The 22,252-nt window shown below is 37.3% G+C and overlaps 1 protein-coding gene across 1 annotated transcript in view; it reads left to right on the top strand.

The window, feature by feature from the left end:
• Positions 1-8,312, top strand: part of LOC126161379 (uncharacterized) — a 151,846-nt gene extending 143,534 nt beyond the window's left edge. Inside the window, exon 8 of the mRNA XM_049917156.1 lies at positions 8,097-8,312. Coding sequence (XP_049773113.1) covers positions 8,097-8,229 — 133 coding nt within the window. The 3' untranslated portion in view covers positions 8,230-8,312. The remainder of the gene's footprint in view (positions 1-8,096) is intronic.
• The last annotated feature ends 13,940 nt before the right edge of the window (positions 8,313-22,252 follow it).

The following is a 22,252-nucleotide window of genomic DNA, read 5'->3' as shown; positions in this document are numbered from 1 at the left end:
ATATAAAACTTAGAAAATTTCCCTGGGCAAGACCCCCAGTATGCGCCCCCACAATATTTTTTATAAGTCAGCACTCTAGCTCAGTTGGAAAACTTTGCCAAGAAAATTGTTGCATCATGTTGTGAATTAGCAGCACTTGCTCCTAAAATAAGCTAGGATCATATTTTTTATAAGTCAGCACCCTAGCTCAGTTGGAAAACTTTGCCAAGAAAATTGTTGCATCATGTTGTGAATTAGCAGCACTTGCTCCTAAAATAAGCTAGGATCATATCACTGCTTTAGTTTCTGCCAATGCTGCTGGTAGCCACTGACTGCCTGTGCTTGTCATTGATAAAAGTAAGAAACCATGTTGTTTCAAATGTGTTAACACATTTGCAATGTTGTTTGCACCTCACAAAAGATTGCCTGCACGAGTACAATTTTCAGGGAATAGTTTATGAAAGCTTTTGTACCTTCTGTAAAAACTCATCAGTTAAAGAATGGCAAAAGGAAGGAAACATTATTGCTCATTGTCAACCTGTCACCTCATGCATCGTATGATATCTTAAACAAAAAGGATGAGTTGATAAAAGTGATTTTTCTTCCACCTAAGGTAGCCTCCTTCTTACAACACTTGGATAAAGGCAAAGGCATTATTGAGGTTTTGAAACAGTACTGCAGAAGAGAAATGTTACGTAAGTTATTGTTAGAAAGAGAAGAAGAGGGAGCAGAATGTCTCATGAAATCATAAAAATACTGATTTGAAAGATGTGCACTACATGATTGGAGCACCACAGGGTGGTGTAAAGGAATTGAATTTGAAAAAGGGCTGGAATAAAATGTCGGGTATGGCATAAAGATCTCAAAATCTAGTTGAAAATGATGATCAGAATGATATGTCCAAAATGCTAAAGATGCTAAAAGAACTCAATTGCCCTGAATATGACAAAGAAGACGTTCAAGAATGGATGAGTGTCAACAATGCAAATCCAGTGCACCAAATCATGCAGAATAATGAAATTGTCAACCTCACCACTGATAAAGCTGACGCTGCCAGCATCTCAATGGTAGTGGCTCATAAAATGAAGATGAAAATATACTGGTTACTTCTAAAGCATTTACATGTTTAGATACAGTTTAAAGATCAAGATCAAAGCAACTAGTATCAGATATCTGTCCTGAAGAAAGTGCGTGATTTAGCTGTTTGTAAGTGGGTAATCTTTCTCAGACAGACCAAAATTAAGGATTTTAAGTGTTAATTCTGCATAAACATACTGTACAAGCAGACTGCATATGTATTACTTTTTTTTGTTCACTAGGCTGTACTACATACATTCCTACTTTACTTGCCTTGGTAATAATAAAAGTTATCCATGTCATTATAAATACATGTAGTTTTTACTGGTAAAAAAATGTATACAGGTCAATTATTCGAATAAACCAGTTTTCCAAACAATCATACCCCCAATTAGTTTACATAACTCACACTCTACTGCACAAACTAAATTATGCCTACTGTAGCACAACAAATGTTAGATCGCTATGTTTGGCAGCACACAAAATCATGAAAACTATCGACTTTTACTGATCCTTATTCACCCCTCGATGTGTCCGCTCCGATAGCTGAATGGTCAGCGTGTTGGACTGCCATCCTAAGGGGTCCGGGTTAGATTCCCAGCTGGGTCAGAGATTTTCTCCACTCAGGGACTGGGTGTTGTGTTGTCTTCATCATCATTTCATCCCCATCTGGTGTGTAGGTTACCCCATGTGGCGTCAAATGTAATAAGACCTGCACCAAGGCGGCCAGACCTGCACCAAGGCAACCGGACCTGCCCCGTAAGAGGCCTCCCAGCCAATTGATGCCAAACACTCGTTTCCATTGCCATTACCCCTCAATGTAAGCAACTAAATGCTTGGCAGATGACCAGCAATTGTAAGAACTTAAATCAGAAAGCTATGTCACCATATTACCATTCCTGTGTCTGTCTGTCTCCCCTACCACCAACCCCCTCCCCCTCTTATTCTTGGTCTTTTGTGAGGGAAATATATCTCTGGGGTGGGAGAGGATATGTAGGCTGGCAGCCTACCCACCCCTTCCCCCCCCCCCTCCCCCCCAGTACGCCACTACCAAAAGATCAAAGCAAATAAAAGATAGCAACAAAAGCATCCTTAGCAAATCATAGTTTGGGATTCAGAAGTGTTGCTCTACTAAGAATGCCACTTACATGTTCACTCACCAGATTTTACACACATCAAATAATAAAACAGCTCTGTTAGTGTTTTCTGACCTCTCTAAGGCATTTGACTGTGGAAATCACAGTATTCTCCTAGATAAATTGACATCTTATGGGACTGGTGGTATTGCAAACCAATGCATAATGTCATATTGAACCAAAAGAATGCAGAAAGTTGTACATAGTAATTCAAGCAATATAGTCCAAGGACATAATTGTGACTGGGAAGAAATCACATATGGGATTCCGTAAGGTTCAATCTTAAGCAGTATTACACGATGATCCGCTGCGAACAGTACTGGTATAGTGCGACAGCCATCTAGCAGTAGAATGGGTGAAACTATGAAAATTAGCAGACATTATCCACGTGACAGAATACAGTGCAGTTCTAAACTGCCATCAAACTGGCCATGCGCAGTAGGCAGAGATAAACCGCGCACGCGTGGAAGGGTATACCACAGTGCTTTCTGCTTGTTGTTTGGTTATTGTTAGGCAGCTAGTGGCTATTTCAGATTTTCGTGTTGTGGATTTTTCACATTGGGGATCTTCCGCATTTTTTTTTTTTTTTTTTTTTTTCGGTAACTACAATTCATACATTCAGAAAAGAATGGCAGTAGACACTCTTATACTAGCTGTTTGTGAAAGGATTTTTTCTATTGATGGCTTCATATTCTAGAAATGAAATGGAGCAAAGAGGTGCTAAGCATCTTAAATCAGGCATACTGCTAGGAAGGTGCATGTATGATCCACTGTACCATAATAAGGTAGTCAGAAACTGTTTCTTTCTGAGTAATATGAATATAACATTATAAGGTGATTTTTGATTTGTATCGTAATGCCTCCGTTTACGAAAGATCAGGTTTGATTTGATTACATATCTTGCTTGATTTCAGCATGCCAGAAAAGAGAAACTAGCAGTGAAAGGGAGAAAGTCCTTGCAGTTTGGCCCAGTGTGACAGACGTGGACTACAAAACTCTGAGTAGTATATATATAACACAAGTACACCTTTAAGTATTGGTCCTTTAAAGTGTTGCAAATTGCAGTGCATATATCCACAACAACTTTTGAAATGGTGGGCTGTACTATTCTGTGACTAAAAGCAAGACTCTTAAAAGATTCCCCAGTCGCCAGGAAACATAATGTTACATCCAGCCTGTAACGTAACAGGGCATTTATCAGTATTTTATTCGTGATCTAGGCTGGTATAATCACAAAACGTATAAACTTATCATTTAATTCTTACTTTTGAGAATGTGAGACAGCCTCCCTCATGAGTGCCACACGTGCTAATTCCATCTTCCATCATAGATAGCAGCTTCTCAAAACAGACCATGTCCATCCTCACGAAGCTCCGAAATTCATGCGGAGCCTCGAGCCTCAGTTCTTTCATAAGCAGTGAATATAATCCCCTGCCTTTGTCCCTTCCTTTCAGCCAGGATCGAGCTCAACAACGTTTGGCTTTTTGTTTTCATCATCGTTCTGCCCTAATCTGAAGATTTACTGTCACTACCAGAGCAATACCTCCAAAAACGAGTGCAAAATGCTGTATAAATACACACACCTCTGTAACCAAGTGTTGCAATATAAAACTAACTGTTAGGTCTGTAATTCAGAACAGTAATAACCTACATAAGAGAATAACAATTACTTAATAAAGAATGATAAACATTTTCTTATGAAATAGGAACCTTACGTCACATAAATAATTCGAACGGATGACTTTCCAATATGTCACATGGTCCCCCTTGTGTTTCATTTGATAGAACGAACAACTTTACAAGAGATCAGACAGTTGTTTGCATTTCACACATTACCACTGTCTACTTCACATACACACCAGGTATATCCCATGTGAATGGTGTAACAGATCTACGTGAACCAGTCTGCAGTTACAAATATGCACACTTGGGGTGCTGGTGCATAGATCTACGGTTTGGGCACATCGTGTAATATGGGCTTGTTGAAAATCTTAGGGAGAGACAAATCAGTAAGTTGACATATTTTTAATACTTTCATTCAATAATGTCATATGGAATAATGTGTTGGTGTAAATCGTCTTTAAGAAAGAAAATCTTCATAGCACAAAAACAAAGTGCAGAATAATATGTTGTGCTCATCCATGATCTTCTGGTAGACATCTCTTTAAGGAGTTGGGCATCCTGACTATTGCTTCATAGTATATCTATTCTTTCATGAAGTTTGTTGTAAAAACCCACTACAGTTTGAAAGGAACAATTATGTATATAATTACAATATCCAATGGAAAAATGACATTCATTATCCTATTATTCAACATTAAGGTTGTGTTTCACACAAAAAGGGGTGCACAATGCTGCAACAACAATCTTTTGATCACTTACCCAGTGATATAAAATGTCTGACAGATGGCAAAGAAAAATTTGAAAACAAACTAAGAAAGTTTCTCCTTGACAACACGTTCCGTTCCATGTAGGAATTTCTGTTACCATAATGTGTAAAAGATGGTTGGTAGGAATTACTAACTTACAACTTTATATCTTTCTTTCTTTTTGTAATAAAGAAAATAAAATAAAAATTTAAAAGAACTTAGAACTGTTCAGAATGTAACCGTACATATTTGCGATGTGAATATAAAATGACTCAGTCCATATCATTACAATCTATCATGCAAAGTGATGCATGAAACATGTAACTAATTAACTACAGCTTTGTTAATGAACTGTCATATAACTAAGTACCAGCTAAATACAGTAAATCAACAACACTAGAGCCACTGTGCTCATAAACTCTTGGGACAAGCAACCTTCCTTAAGCTAACAGCACCAACTTCTTTCTGAATAATAACCAAGGCCTGTCTGAATAATAACCAAAGCCATACAGCACATGTGCACAGCTATCAGTGCACACTCCGCTGTAGAGTGAAAATTTCATTCTAGAAACAACCCCCAGGCTGTGGCTAAGCCATGTCTCCGCAATATCCTTTCTTCCAGGAGTACAAGTTCTGCAAGGTTCGCAGGAGAGCTTCTGTGAAGTTTGGAGGGTAGGAGACGAGGTACTGGTGGAAGTAAAGCTGTGAGGATGGGGCATGAGTCATGCTTGGGTAGCTCAGTTGGTAGAGCACTTTACTGAGAAAGGCAAAGGTCCCGAGTTCGAGTCTCAATCCGGCACACAGCTTTAATCTTCCAGGAAGTTTCAACCACCACCAGTCTTAATACATAAGATCACTTCATGGAAACTGCTGCTGTTGATGACACAGACCACAGAGACAACAACAGCAGGGCATGTAAACAGTGGTCTGCAGTGCATAGACCCAGTAAAGAGCCTTACAGGCTGAAAGCTGGGTGCAGGAGGCTGCTACTGTTTACAATTAACAGTAGGCAGCTTCGGCACCACAGTGATTCTTCCCACAGTGCCACAGTGTGAACTTGAGTATGTTGCAATAGTGACAACTTTTTGAGTTGGCACAAATTTTATATGAAATTGTTGTGTAAGTCAGCATTCTTTTCAGTTGTTGCTATTTCAGTGGCTGACAGATAGACACTACTCTCTTAACAAAAATATTATTATACTATTCCTAAAGAGTCTCACTTGCTTCATTTTTTTCTCTGTTACTGGTTAAAGTAACTCATCTCCCTTATGACAGTATTTACCTCACTTTTGGTATGTATATGACTGGTACCACTAGCAAAATATATGCTTCTCTAATATTTTATAATGCCATTGTTTTACTTTCAACTCCATTATGATATATTGTTTCTTTCTTCAGATTAACATCCATTGCTTAACTCTTCAGTCAAATGTTGCAAATCAATGCTGTGTTACTGCATTCTAGTGAAAAAAATGACAGTGTGACAAAGAAATTTCAATATTTCCAGAATGAATTTTCAATTTGCAGCAGAATGTGCACTGATCTGTAACTTCCTAGCAGATTAAAGCTGTGCCCCAGACCTGGGACCTTTGCCTTTTGCAGATAAGTGCTCTACTGACTGAGCTATTCAAACACAACTCATGACTTGCCGTCACAGATTTACTTCTTCCAGTGCCTCTCTACCTTCCAAACTTCACAACAGTACCCCTGCATATCTTGAGGGACCAGCATTCTTGAAAGAAAGGATACAGCACAGAAATAGCTTAGCCACAGCCTTAGAGCTTGGGAGGTAGGAAAAAAACACTGGCAGAAGTAAAGCTGTGAGAGTGGGTTCTGAGTTGTGCTTGGGTAGCTCAGCCAGTAGGGCAAGTACTCGTAAAAGGCAAAGACCCCATGTTTGAGTCACAGTCCCACAGTTTTAATTTGCCAGGAAGCTTCAGTTCACATACTGAGAAGGTAACACTTCTCTAAAGTTTCAGAATAATTAAAAACTGAACTTTTGATGATGAAAGTAGTACATCCCATAGTAGCACATTAATTCTAATAATCAAGTGAACTTTTGAGCAGAACTACTTTCCAAGTATGTTAATGCATACAGAAGTTAAATTTCACTTCAACAAAGAGTGAACTACTGTCTCACCTCTACTCTTCCACTCATTTCAAAATATTGAGGAAACAATCCAGTTTCAAAATTTTATTTAAAATTATAATATTACTCTAAGTAACCAATTTGGATTCCAGCAAGCAGGAAGTTCTGTGGTTATAATAAACAACAATGGGAAAAAAACCATAGATCAGAGACATAATGTTGGAGGAATTGTCTGTGATCTTACAAAGCTCTTTGACATATTAATACTTCTCACTTCAAACACATGAATTATCCTAAGTGGAGTACAAAATACACTCTAGGGCAGGTCCTGTTTTACTCTACATGGGTAACTTAACCTGTATAAGAGAATGAAAAATCCAGGATGGAATGTACAAAAATATAAAAATGTAAATGGTACATCAGTTTTGTTTGCTACTGATTGTCAGTGTAAATCAAAGGCAGCGATGCAGAATAAAACTGTTGTTGTGTTGTATATGCCCTCAACATCTTAAAAACCTTATTCCAGTGAAATGAATTAAAACAGAACTTATCCAAAACCTGTATGGTACAGTTCAGAAAGAGAGAATATGTATTCCCTACCCCCCCACCCCCCCCCCCACCCCTCTCTCTCTCTCTCTCTCTCTCTCTTATAAATGCCTGAACAGTGAACTCCATCCTCCCAAATATAAGGTCAGTGTCTTAACAGCTGCACAGCACTGCCTCATTCAGATGGTCCCTACTGTACAATGTTATTACATACAATTTGCTTCAGATAACTTCTAATGTAAAACATCCTCTGATGGTTTCTGGACCATGAAGTTGCTGCTATGCCCCTTGTGCTAACTCCATAGGAAATGACTCCAGGCCCATAACATTCAACTATGCCCCCTGTATGTCTTCCCATCCTTCCCTCTGTCCACCTGAAACACTGAGTCAGCAGCCCCCCATGGTGAGTAAGATGTTTAACTCAGGACAATGACAAGACTTTACTATCATACATTTCAAATGTTGATCAATGATTTTCTTGTAAAATGTACTTTAGCTTTAAAGAAAGATTCATCTGGAAGCCAATTAAAATTTTCAGTCTTGTTTATGTGCCTGTCAATAATTCAGTGAGTTGTTAACATTACTCCACAAATTATTTATATACCATCAACAATTTCCCTTTGCCTTATTTATATTAGCATTATTGTACTATTATTATCATTTGTTGTACTGTGATAATGGTGAAGTTATATCACAAATGTTTTGTGTATCTCCTGTCCTGAATCAAATGATTTAGTAATTCACACTATGAGATTAATACGTCACAATAAAATATTCCTTGACATAAAGTGACACTTCCTAACTTTGGGCCAAGCTTTTTACTCCTAATTCATTCAGACACAGCCATTTATTATTCACTTAAAACATTTTTAAGTGTTTAAAAGTTATATTATTTCACAGTTCATGGACAGCAAAATCTGTAGATTCCAGTTGGATGCGGCTAATTGCTGATGCTGGTTTGGCTGGAATGAGGGGAGTTGATTGTGATGTGCTCTACAGAGGATGCAACAATGACAAAGGAAATCAAACTTAATTTATGTTCCAGTTATGAATAATAATTTTTTTAGATAAAGTGTGATATACTGTAACCATATTATAAACATTATTATTCTTGTTAACAAATAAAAGAACCAATATATGTAAAGAAATGATTTTTGTTTTAGCGGTCAAGCTGTATTATTGAATTAGTTAATACTGGAAATGTTAATAGATTAAAATAAAAAGCACTGAACCACAGACTTTAAAAATGATGGTAAATTCAACAAAGCCCATAGACCTTGAAATTACTGTTCCAGAAAAATTAATTACTTCATCAGTTGCTCAGTAGTTAAAAGAAGAAAGTACATATTCAGAGATAAATTTGTAAACAATGACCAGGAAATTATGTATTCTGACTGGTATTTCTAGTAACAACAGCATAAATAAATGTGTAAAATTTCACTAAAGTAAAGGAATGTAATGTGAGAATACCACAATACTTAAAAAGGTCTCTGCAAGATGTGCGGTTATTCACTTTACACAATATTTTTACTGGTCACCTCTGCAAAACAGGGAATTTATTTACTTCAGTTGCATAAGCCTGTAGGTAGTGGGGAGCAGGCATGGTAATTATGATGATATATAATCAATCACACTCCCATCAATTACTGTGAATACTTTATTCTTGGAGTGTATGCACAATGCGTTTAGCATAGAACACATACCACAGAGAACTGATCTAGCAAACACACAGTTGTTCTTGCTGCAGTAGGGCAGCAATATTATTAGAGGGTAGAGGCAGTGGTTGTACATCCCCACAGGTCCAATATAATTCTACATGACAAAAGTGAATTAATATAGTGTAAATAAACCAACATTCATGTCTTTAGGTCAACATAAGGAGAGATACCTTGTTACACCTTCCATTACATTCTACTCTGTTCTCATTCAGGAGACATTACTTCTCACTGAGATCCATGGAACATGCTAAGTGATGGTTGTGTTATCACTTATTGACTTACTATCATTCAGTAACTTCAAAGATCAGCATTTCAAAACCACCAAAGAAGGGTTGAAGGGGAAGGAAGAGGGGTGAAGGAAAAGGACTGGTGAGGTTTACGAAAAGGGACAGAGTCTGGAAAAGTCACCCAGAGGCTTGGGTTAGGGAAGACTTACCAGATGGACTGAGAAGGAAATTCTTTCTTTGAATTTAGAAAAATTCATACAAGCACATCTCAAGAAGCAATGACAACATGTTTTAGAATGAAATTTAAACTGGCCATGTGGATAATCCATAAAGTGGTTGTGAAAAAATGAAGAATCACAGAATCTCACAAGCATCACTGAGATGAAAAATGTTTGCAGTAATCATCATCAGTCTTTCCCACCCATTGCTGGATGAAGCCCAAGACTTCTCAGGGCTTCACTGTTTTTGACCACATTGCATTCAAATAATTCTTTCATGTTTTCTAATGTCATCTTCCCACTTTCTATTAGGTTGCACCCTAAGAGTTCTTTTATTTCTTGAAATTCAGCAAAGAAGTTCCTTGGTTCAGCTACCATCAATCATGCCAACCTCCATTTCACCTTTCTATTCCCGTCTGTTCCCTAATTCATTTGTTTTCCTGTTTATCCCAGTGTATCCCAACATGTATCTATTTTACAATGAGTATCCCTCTGCTTCTCAATGGTTTTCACATTAAAAGACTATGTCTCTCTGACTAAGTCAAAATTTGTAAAACACACTGACTAAACTTTTTTTATTTCAGGAATATTAGAATCTTCACTATGAAAGCTCTATTTCAGTTACTGAAAACACAACAGGCTCTTCTTTCACTGTTCACTTAGCTACATAGAGCAAATCAAATCCATTTCTTTGTCTGGAGACAACATTAATGTTGGATGAGACCTCATCAGTTTAGAACAAGATTACATACTTAATTTATGAAAAACAGCTACATATCAACAATTTACCAGACCATTATACATGAATTGCTCAATGTTATAAAAGGTCTACATTTTTAATGAAGATTATAATGCCTCTTTAAATTTGTTGGCTCGTAGTTCCTGGTACATCTTAAGAAATACTCTGCAAAATAGTTTTTGCTTTTGGATAGTTTTGTCCTGGGGGACATTTATCATGTTGCTATTCTTTGTAGCCTGTAGTATAACTTGGGGTATGTATGAGCTGAGAACAGGAAGTATCTTGTGTTCAATAAACTATGCTTCACAAACTAAAAATGTGTCTAATGACACTCTTTATGACAGAGGAAAACATTATTAGTCACAACAGCAGTTTTTCAGTGTATTAATCCATAGTTCACAAGAGTATGGAAAAATGCTTAAACCCAAGGTATGATTGACAATCTTTTAATCTCCTCATAAGGTACAGTACTGCTAATAAATTATTGCACACCTTTTTCTGTACGGGTGACTCATTATAACTTATTATTAATGTGAATGCCGAACAATTGTACTGATGTCTCCTTATGGTAATATTTATTTATTTCTCCTCTGAATCAATCTTGTACAAGATATGCACATGGTGATGCACACAGAATGTACATTTGCTACTGTACAAATCACAGTATGGTGTGATGGTTTGATGATATGAAGTGATGTGATGGAACTTTATAAAACATGATTTTAAATAGTGTTTACTCCAATTTCATTTTAGTTTTTTGTCCATCTCATACATATACAAAACAAGTACCTGGTTGGCATAGTTCTGGATTACTACATAAACACAAGCTTTTTAGCACATATTTTGCATTAGTGTTTGTTTATTTTACAAAAATCATTCCTGCAATCAATTTCATATTTCTTTCCACAGAAATGTGGCAAAAATCCAGATACAGTGTAAAACAATGGTTTTTAGATTCTTATTAAAGCAAGTCAGAGACTTACTATTGTTGATCTCTGCTGGCAGACTTGTTAAGTTAAATTCCTTGGTTAAATGGTGAATATTAAAGGCACAGGTATGCATTTTTAGAATGTGGAGTTTTATTGTCTGTCTTGTGTAATGATTATGTACATCAATATTTTTTATGAATTTTGGAATATTAATTTTTACAACCATCATTTCTGATACGTGGAGACTGCCATCAGGAAGAATGAGTGATTTTTGGAAGAAGGGTTCTAACAGTTTTGGCGACAAGAGAAGCAGTGCAAAGCTGGATTGCAAACTTATCACTTCTCTTACTACAGTTGACTTACTTGAAACTTTTGGCTGATTCTCTTCTCTGTATATGTGGCTGCATTGATCTCCACAACTTCTTCTCCAAAGAGATAATGCTGGTTAGAGGGACTAACAAATACTCTCTCTCTCACAAGAAATAACTCGGTAACCTCATACTTTCATTTCAGTCCAGATATATTTTCATCTCCACAAGATTCACATAAACATACAAATTCTTGTAAGTCAACTATGATGACACATGTTAGATACAATTAAACATAATCACAATTGCCTGCTTTTAACAAATGCTCTTTACTCTGTGTCCTCCACTACAGCGTCTGTGGCGCTTGCGGCAAATACTTGTCGGTGCTGCTCGTATGACTCAGCTCGTGTCTTCCCATGATAAACATCTATCCTGTACACACAGACATGTGTTGTGCAGTAAATAGGCTCTCTCTTACATTTATCTTTAAAATATCATGTGTTCGAGGTGGCAGAAGGTCGAGTGGTTCCAGAATTTACGTGTAAATTTTCTAATTCTTTACTCTACATTGTTTTTAGTACATATTGTTTTTAGAACATAGGACTCTATTTATGATTTCATTCCACATTACTCTTACTTATAAATTGTGAGGACTTTCTCTTCTGTTCCAATCATAAATTCCAGGTGTCATGGACACTTAAATATTTCATCCTGTATTCTAATTTTTTGTACTATTTTTCCTCAGTACCAACTAGTATCATTATTCATAGTAGTTTGTATTCTGGAGGAACTCTGGGCAAATGAAAGTGTTCTTTCCGACACTCATAAAACATAAGAATGCTAGTGGTATATAGAATTCAAACTTACCAAAATAATACCTATAAAATGTGTGACTTCTGTCACGATACTGTCCATTTCCCCTTTTGGAACAGTACCCATAGCTTACAAATGGGTTGACCCTATGAGCACACTCCCTCCTTCCATTTCAGTGGGTACACCCCTCTTGATTTCTATTTTCCTATGGTAAAGGTCAATCCCCTTCTTGGTGCCCCTGTCCGCACAGTACAGGTCAGCCTTTCTTAGGTCTGCCTATCTGCCTTTTATATTCAATAAATGCTGGGTGTGTCCCCCTTATCCTTTATGGGTAGGCCTCATGGTTCATTTCCCTAGTATACATCTTTATTTACACTAAAATGAAATGTATTCTGGTAAAGTTACAAATCTATTTTACACCTCAACTCCATTTCTTGATACTTCATTTAGTCCCCGGAGTCCTCCCCTACTTTTCAACTTATACATACTTGGTATATACTATGTCTCTATACAACGTTCAATATGTAATATGTTTACTTAGGTTATAAGAGTCCCACTATCCTACAGATCGTCAGAATATTTGTTAGGCTGACATTCCTTAATAATTGCCCCAATTGATTTCTCTCTGGCTTATGTTCTTTTTTCTTACTCATGCTTCCTTCTTATGTATACTCAGAAATCATTACAGTTCCTATACATATATGATATTGAATCATCATAGTTCTTATATGTTGTTGTATCCATAATTGGAGAAACAACAAATAACAATTGGTGTGAGTTCCAAATTCTGTTTATTGCCAACAGTTCCACAACACTAACACAACTTGGGGCTTGATCAAGAGCAGTGACTGGGCTGCAGAGTCCAAGTCCAGTATGGTAAACCATTGTAGCACAGTGTAGCGTCATTCCTGGGTGCAACGTTGACATAGCAAGTAGGTAGCCCAACATGAGACTGCCAGGCGTGGTGGCGTATGCGGCTATATAGGGCTAGTGGTGGAGGAATATGCCCACCATAACCAAGTCCGCTTGTCATGTCCTGTTATGATTGGCGGCGTGGCCTCACATAACTATCTCTCGGGAGGACACCAGCCAAGGTTGCCATGACAGTGCGGAGGCACTCAGTGTGTGAGGTGTGAGGCCCGCGCCTGTACTGTACACGTGCAATGCAGAGCCTTCACAATAAACAACAATGCGTGTACGTACAATGTAGAACCTTCACACTAAACAACAATGTGTGTATGTACAATGCAGAACCATCACAATAAACGACAATGTGTGCATCCTTTCCCGGGGTACACATTCATTGCCCCCTTCAACACGTGACATTTCTCCCTTTCTGATGTGTAAGATTTTTTGTGTGTATGCGTAAGTGTGTTTGTGTAGCCTGATTCTTTGGCTTACCTATATAAAATAAGTTTTAGGTTATTGGAAACCACAGAAAATAAGAAGGACATCAGCGACAGAAGCATATGAATATTTAAAGAGAGACCAGTACTCAGAAGAGAAGTAAGAAAGGAAAAAGTAGAAATAGTTGCCAAAATTGAAGAAGAGAAAGAAGATAGCCCCAAAGACAGGAAACCCTTCCAACCCCCTTCCCCAGGATACCTACTTCGCCGGTACTTGAGTGAGAAGCTGGAGGAGGTATGGTGTTCAACGTCTCCTACAGAATGGTCATTCTCACCTTCACCTTTGAAGTCACTGAAAAAAAAAAAAAAAATCTTAGCAAACCCTATGGAATGGCAAATGGTGAAGAATCAGTTACACTTGTTAGCGAGGGTCTTTTGGAAGTTGTGATGTGTGTTCTGTGTTAGCCATGTTTGTACTTACATTACCCACCCCTTTCAAAAACTAATATAAACCCTCCCTTACACATCACATCTCATAAAAGGAAATTATGTATCAAGATATCACAATTGCATAATGATTCCAACAAAATCCCCTTTTCTATTAATCTAATATTCTTTGCAGTTTATTAACATGCATAGACCAACTGGATAAGAGATTACTTTCAAAGAATAGCTTAGGCAAAAATAAGACCTAACTATACGCGGATGGCAGGAAAGACTGGCTGGCTAGGCATTACAATTGAGACCACTGCTGACTAGAGCAGAGCATGAAGGTGACTCAAATACTTATTGAGCACGATCCTCTAACAACTGAGTACTGAGAACACAGACTGTTCTTGACGTAGTTGTAGATATATCAAATTGGAATCCAACTGCTTTTAATGAGCATATTATGAAACCAGTAACAGGTGCTTCAGTCCTGAGTTGTGCTTCATGACTGGACTTACTGATGAAATGAGAAACAATTTTAGAGTGATGAAAGATATTGCAACATACACACGTGTAACACCAAATCAAAGACAGGCGTCAGGGACGTTATCACACTTCCACATGGGTATGTTTCTCTAAAGGTGGATAATAGGATAATATAAGAATTCAAAAATAGATTACAGGATAGTTTAAGATTTGAAGAGAATTCGGTGCAGGAAAAAATAGCACAGAAGAAACACTGAAAACAACTCAGGATCCGACGGTCGTCACTCCATCCATTAACACAGAATGTTAATGTCCCTGGGAGATATACAGCTTTATGTCTTTTACATTGTATTTTCCTGTTTCTGATCCTGTTATAGGACCTACTAAAAGCAAGGCTTTGGGATATATTATCGCTTGTACTCAGTAAGGTCATTCATATTTTTGGAAAAATTTATGTCTCCCCTTCTTCAGAGCAGAGCTCTGAAGACGCTGTTTTATGAGAACTAGGTCACTGACCTTGTATTGAGGTTCGACAGTCTTCTCATTATGTTTACTCACTCGTTGCTGTGCTTTGTTGACTAGATTTTTAGAGACTATTTCCTGTTTAAGTTGGTAATCATCAGTAGGTTATTCAGGCCAAATGAAACATTTAATAAGGGGTTCTCCCATAAAGGGTTTACCTATTACTTCCAAATGTGTTAATCCAGTTGATAAATGTGGTCATTCATTTAAAATAAGTTCAAAGTCTTTAACTTTCATTGCCCATGATGAATGTTTTTCATGGCAGTAGGTGCGGCATAATTTCCCAATTTCTTTCATAACCCTTTCACACAGGTTACAAGATGGATTATAGTTGGATATTAGTACTTGACAAATAACTTCCCAAGCTAGAAATTCTTTAAAATCATTACTAACAAACTGAGGTCCATTATTGGTGAGAAACCGTTTTGGTTTTCCTACCTCCAGAAAGTATTGTTGCAGACAGTGAATCCCAGTTGGTGTATTTGCTTTCTTAATAGGATACAATTTAACATACTTCGACCAACGCTCTATGAGGACAGTAATGTATGACACTCCTGCCTTTCCTTCCGGAATTGGTCCAAACAAATCTGCTGCTGTACGATTGTGTAATGTCTTAGGAATGATTGGATACATTTTGTATTTAACATGTGTATTACTCTCTTTTACCTTCTGACAGGTTTTGCAAGTCCTAATTAAAGATGCTACCTTCTGTCCTAGCTTCTCAAAATAATAGAACTTATTCATATGAGCTATACATGAACATACCACACAATCTCATCCTCCATTAACTTCAGAACACATGTGCGCCAATGTTGAGATGTTATACTGTCCCTCTAAAATAAATTACACCCTATAATTTTCCACCTCCTTACTTGATTACGAGGTAAGGAATTCTTGTTACACATAGCATATATTTCTGTAAAGTAGGTATCATTATGGATGTTTTGGGTTATTCTTCAAGCCATATCTTGTACCCTGTTATGTGGATATTCTATTGTCAAAAAATTAATTGCAAAAATTACGCTGGGCCCTTCTGTATGTTTAACTCTTTCATATCTACAGGTATCCTAGACAAAGCATCAGGTATAATATTTTCAGAACCTTTTATATACTGTATTTTAATGTCATATCCCTTAGGAACAACATCCACTGCATTACTCTACTGTGTAATAATCAACTACTCATTAAAAAGGGTAGAGCTTGGTGATCCATGTGTGTGTGTCTATATATATTTTTATTCCCAAACTAGTATTTGGAATTTTTGGATACCCCATACTAAATAGTTCCTTCTCTGTGGCTGTACAGTTTAATTCATGTTTGTCAAGACTAGGGTTAGCAAAAGCTATAGATCTGTTATTTGTACTTTCCAGATCTACTCTCCTTGGAAAAGTTCTGCTGCAATACCATAGTTGGATGCATCTGTTGAAATTTTAAATGGCTCACCCATCACCAGATGGTGTAATATGGGTGATTCGACCAATGCTCATTTTACATTTTTGAATGCATCATTGGCCTCTTGGTCCCAAACCCACAGTATTCCCTTCCTTAATAAACATAAAAGTCTTGGGTCATTCAGCTCTTGACTTCGTATATATTGTCTATGGTACCCAGCCATTCCAATAAATCCCTTGAATTGTCTTATGTTTCTAGAGGGTGGACACTCCTTAATGGCCTTTATGCATTCTGGAGCTGGTCTAATTCCTGGCACTCCTACAATATGCCCTAAAAACTTAAGCTCTTGCCTCACAAAGTGCGATTTAGACCATTTTACTGAAATACCTTTCTCTTCAAACCTTTTCTGAGTTTTACTCAAGGTCAGGTAATGCTCTTCCCAGGTAGAAGAGATTACAAGTACATCATCTACATATATTAGTAAATCCTTTAACAATTCCCTTCCTAACGTTCCCTTCCTAACGCCTCGTCCAGTGCCCATATAAACACAGATACTGAGACATTTAGCCCAAATGTCAACACATTAAAATGATATGATTTCCCATCATATAGAAATGCTGTATATTTCTTTGATTCAGGATGTAACCGAATTTGCCAATATCCAGCAATCAGGTCCATCGTGCTAAAATACTATGCTTTCTTAAATTTGGACAATAATTCATCAGTGTTAATTGGTCTGTCTCATTCTGTCTCTGTATGTTTATTCAAAGTACATGCATCTAGTACCAACTGCACACCTCCTGCATTTTTTTTTACTACTACCAATGGGTTATTCATGACGTTAGTGCTACATTCTATTATGTTTTGTCAAACATTTTGTCAATTTCTTCCCTAAATGCTTCTTTTAAACTTACTGATATTAGATAAGGCTTACAGAAAAATGGAGTACTATCTTTAATTTTAAATTTACGTACATAGTCACTAATACTACCCAAACAATCAGAAAATACCACTTCATATTCCAACAGAATTTTAGATAAATATAATTTTTGTTCACTGGTTAATATTGGTGATTCATTTATTTTGTTTTGTATGTCAGTGTGGTGTGATGTGTGACTTATGTTATCAATTGCTGGTGACAATCTGGCTGTAGCCGTTAATCTCAGACATCGACTCTCAGTTGTTTGTTTATTAATATAGCTGTTCGTCACAAACTTTACACAATATTTGTATACACATTTCCAGAATAAAGAAGATTCTCCTCAAAATTCAATATGACATTAAATTCTGATAGGCCAAATAACAAATCCCTATGGCTATTTTCTACTACTAAGAGTGTCTGACGAAATGGGATATTCCTAATGTTGCAGTTCACCTGGGTCTCATGTTTTACAACTTTGTTCTTTGTTCCAGTAATACTGACTATGTACACTCCCGTTACTGATAATACTGGTAAGTGCTATTTTGTTTGTAATGTGTTGAAGAAAACGCTAGAAATAAGTGACATTTCACTCCCGGAATCTATAAATATGTTAACATCAAAATCCTCTACTTTTCCTATTATTATTGGTTGTGGATTAATGGCAGTTAAGCTTGGATCTTCCAGTAACAACCATTCTTTTGTTGGTATTTTGTGCATGAAATTAACATACCTATTATAAACCAGGCCTCCTAATGTATTTCTGTGACCTGGGCCCAGGCCCTGGATCCAGATCGCACTACATTTTCCTCTTTATTGGTAATCACTGGCTGGTTACCAAATTGGGATATTATGTTACTACTTTGTACTCTATTACTGCTTGGTACAAATTCCTGCGATATCACTGGGCATATATTCAAAGGTGAATGCTTCTTCTGATAATTTTCATTACCCTTATTCCGATTCCACTGGTGTACTCTGGCTAAATTAGTCTCATGTCTTTAAATTGCTATTACTGTTATTACTACCCCTTCTGAAATTCTGATTTTCACTTTGATGCATGTTCTCATTGTGGTCTTTGTTTAAGGCATCAAGTGCAGCTACAAATGATAATAAATCGTCTACGATTTTCTGCCCCGCTACATAATATGTCCTTCCTTGCATAAATGGGTAAATGTCTTATTACAATTCGCACCACCCCTTCTTCCTCCATAGGCTTATCTAAGTTCATTGCTCTCATTAAATGCCAGTTGAAATACTTTCGCATTGTACCCCATGAACTGTTGTAATACTTTGGGTCCCACAAGTCGGACATCAGTTTTTCCTGGACGCTCGCTGACCAATACTTCTACTTAAACTTTTTCTGGACGTCTGCCAAAAACAAAAAATTCTCTATGTTCACCTTGCCCCACTCTGAAGCTTCTCCTAAAAGGTACTCCACCACAAATTCAATCTTTTTTTAATCTTCCCAGTTTTTCGGCGAGGCTTGATTAAACCATTTCAGAAAATGAGTAGGATGTACTTCTCCATCTGGCTTAAACTTTGGAAACGGTCTGGATAATCCAGAATTTGCTCCCCATTGTAGGTCAGTCATTACCTCATTGGTTAACACTGTGTTAGTATAAGTCACCTTCTTGTCTATCTTATCATGGATAAGTTTGAATTCTTTCCATAAATTATCTATGCCTCTCTTAGTATCGTTAATTCTAAAGCTAAATTTGAAGAAATGTTGTTGGGAGTTACCCTCTCAGCAAATTTTTGGTCGATTATTTCCTCTACCTGGTCCTCCAGATATTTACTATGTCTGAAGTGGCTAGTTTCTCTTTAAGATTTCATTCCACGTCATCTACTCGAATTCTCACACCTGCAGTTTGTGATTGGACCTTTTAGGTTGTGCAACCTATGCTTTACAGCATTGAATGTAACATTGCATATGCTTTGAAATGATCCTAACTTTTTGCTAAGTTCGGTTTCTACATTATTACATTTATCTTCAATATCAAATTCTAGTTTTTTTAGCTCAGTCCTGAAACTGGTTATTCTGTGTCTGACTAAAGTCAGTGAACAGTTGGTTTACATGAATAGTCAGGCAACCTAATTGCAAACTCTCCACTTTATCACTTAAGGCATTGAACTTAGCATTTAAAACCTCACCCTATGCTTCTAGTTTTTCACTTAAAGTAGCACTTAGTTCCTTTCTTATAGCAGTTGAATCCGCCTTCTGTTCATATAATGTATCATTTAACTGAGTAATTACTGAATCTAACTTAAGACTTAGTTCTTGTCTTAAAGTAGCTGAATTTGCATTCTTTGCATCTAATCTAGAATTTAATTGTAAACTCTGAGCTTCTAGGTTTTTACTTAAAGCAGTAATTTGGGCGTTTTGAGCTTTGATTAAATTCACTTCTTCAGACCACTCTGGCATTTCCCTAGTCAGTCTAATAGCTGTGGCTGGTTCTGTTAGTTGCTGTTCCTAATCCATATTCTTTCTCCTTTTAGATCACGTCATCATAAAAAAAAAAAAAAAAAATCCACCTCTGAGTATAATAACTATACTAACAGTCTATTATTGAACAGTGTCCTTAACTTCACACTCATTTAATTGTCCTTTGCTCACCCAGTGTAGAGTTTTAGGCTGCGTCGGTGTGCAGGTGTGGAATCAGCGCTGATGAACAGCACGGGTGCTGGCAGCGTCAAAGATTGGTTTCAGCATTGGTGTCGGTGAACGGATTTATAGTCAGCACTGATGAGCAGCAGCTTGCGTCATTGGAGTTGGTTGCTGATTATGGGGTCCACGCCCTCGCAATGTGTGTGAGGGTTGCTTACTCCCCACACTGGATCTTCATTATCGAATAGTTCTCGTCGTAACTCTTCTTAGTCTAAACTGTTGAAATTTTCCTTGTGTCTTTTCTTGTATGGTATTCATTAATTTTCACTCCTTTTTGCCATTTATGCAGAATCCAACACTGGGAACCATTTCCCTATCTTGTTACTAATGGTTGCTATGGCAACTCACAATATCCTTTTATCTTGATTTCGTGTCGAAATTTCTCTTTCTTCGAGTTCTGATCATGTCGGTCGCCATGTTCTAACACTTTCTGACGATAGAACATGTGGAGTAAATATACAAACTTTATGTTATCACCAATTAACGATGCACTGGATTATGCAGAATAACATTCTCGCATTTCACATGTAAATATTTCCATCTTCTCGTATTTCACTCATTTTTTTAGCTTTTAACCACCAACAATTCAAAAACAACCAAATAATTTATAGATGTCCCCATGTCTTGCTTCGTTCAGAGCTAAGACATGAAGTAAGTTAAAAGTCTATAGTCAAAATGTTCGGTTCTTTTTTTTTCCCAACAATCACATTCACTAACCCAGCAAAGAGTAGCATTTGATTACTCCATGTCCTCTCCTACAGCATCCGTGGGGCTACTAGCAGCAAATGCTCGTTCGTGCCGCTTGTCTGATGCAGCTCCTGTCTTCCCACAATAAATGTCAATCCTGCACACACAGACATGTGTTGCGCAGTGAATAGGCTCTCTCTCACACTTATCTTTAAAATATTGTGTGTTCGAGGTGGCAGGAGGCCAAGTGGTTCCAGAATTTACGTGTAAATTCTCGAAGCACTACGGGGTCTGCAGCTGTCAGTTGGCTTTGCCCTCTCCCAGCTCTCCTTTGGGTGAGGAAAATGTCTGAGCTGTGTGTGAAGTCTCCCCAGAAAACTACACCATACTGCATTATATTACAAAACTGTGCATAGCAGGCAGTGCAAATGGTCTCTGGACTTGCACAGTATCCAAGGACACATAAGGTGCAGCAAATATTGTTCAGCTTACTAATAATTTTATTGATGTGTCTTTGCCATTTTAAGTTGTCCTGGATCCACAGGCCTAAAAATCCTGTTTCTGAAGTGGGAGATATTTAAGAGCCCCATATAATTTGATATTGGGATAAAATTTCTTGGTTGTCGAGTGGAAGTTCAAGAAGGCGGTTTTCTTCATTTTGCACTTTTTGTTTGAGCCTCCTGGAGTTCACGGTCATTTCTGCTGGTAATGAGGACACCAGTATCAACTGCAAAGAGTGCACTTTTCATGGAACTGACATTCAACAATAAGTCTTTTCTGTAAAGAAGGAACAAAATTGCATTAAACCTTGAGGCACACCTTGTGCAATATTGTCGTAATCGGAGTAGTGTATTTCAATATGTCCCGGATCATTGTGTACTATTGTTACTTTTTGTCACTTGTTTTTGAGATATGAGCTGAACCAGGTTAGAGGAATGGCTCTGATGCCATATGACTGCAGTTTGTCTAGAAGAATTTTGGGGTCTATGACATCAAATGCCTTTGACAAATCTAGGGAAGATGCTGACTTTTTTGTTTTTGTCTAGAGCAACAAAGATCGAGTGTATGTACTTGTATACAGGAGCTGTCATGGGTTTGTTTTCCTGACATCATTCTGAGCGTCAGAGGGGTTTTGGTTCCTTTCCAGAAAAACTTATCAACAAATTCTATAACTTCATGCTAATGTTGTATAATTTTCTTTTCATGTAATTACTTTTGTCTACTTATAAATAATTTTCAGCTCTACTTTTTGGTTGGTTGTATTTAGTTCTTCCATTACTTTTTAAATTCTGCTACATTACAAGCAAACAACAATTTCATTAGCAAAGTGATTTTGATAGTGCTACATTTCATTAAAATTAATGTCTCATTTTTTCCAGTTCTGACACACACATGTCGACTGTCTCTGGCTGTGTATGTTGTCTATTTCAGAAGAACGTCTTCTGAGCAAAAGCTTACGTGTTTAGTAGTCTTTTTGTTGTGTCCATCTGCGACTCAACATCTCAACTACACACACACACACACACACACACACACACACACACACACACACACACACACACACACACACACACACATATTCATGCAAATGCAGCTTCAAACACAGCTACAAACACAGCTCACACATACATTACCATTGTCCCTGGCTGTATATG

Source organism: Schistocerca cancellata, chromosome 2 (genome assembly GCF_023864275.1).
Source record: "Schistocerca cancellata isolate TAMUIC-IGC-003103 chromosome 2, iqSchCanc2.1, whole genome shotgun sequence".
Lineage (NCBI taxonomy): Eukaryota > Metazoa > Arthropoda > Insecta > Orthoptera > Acrididae > Schistocerca > Schistocerca cancellata.
This window is presented reverse-complemented; position numbering and strand designations above follow the sequence as displayed.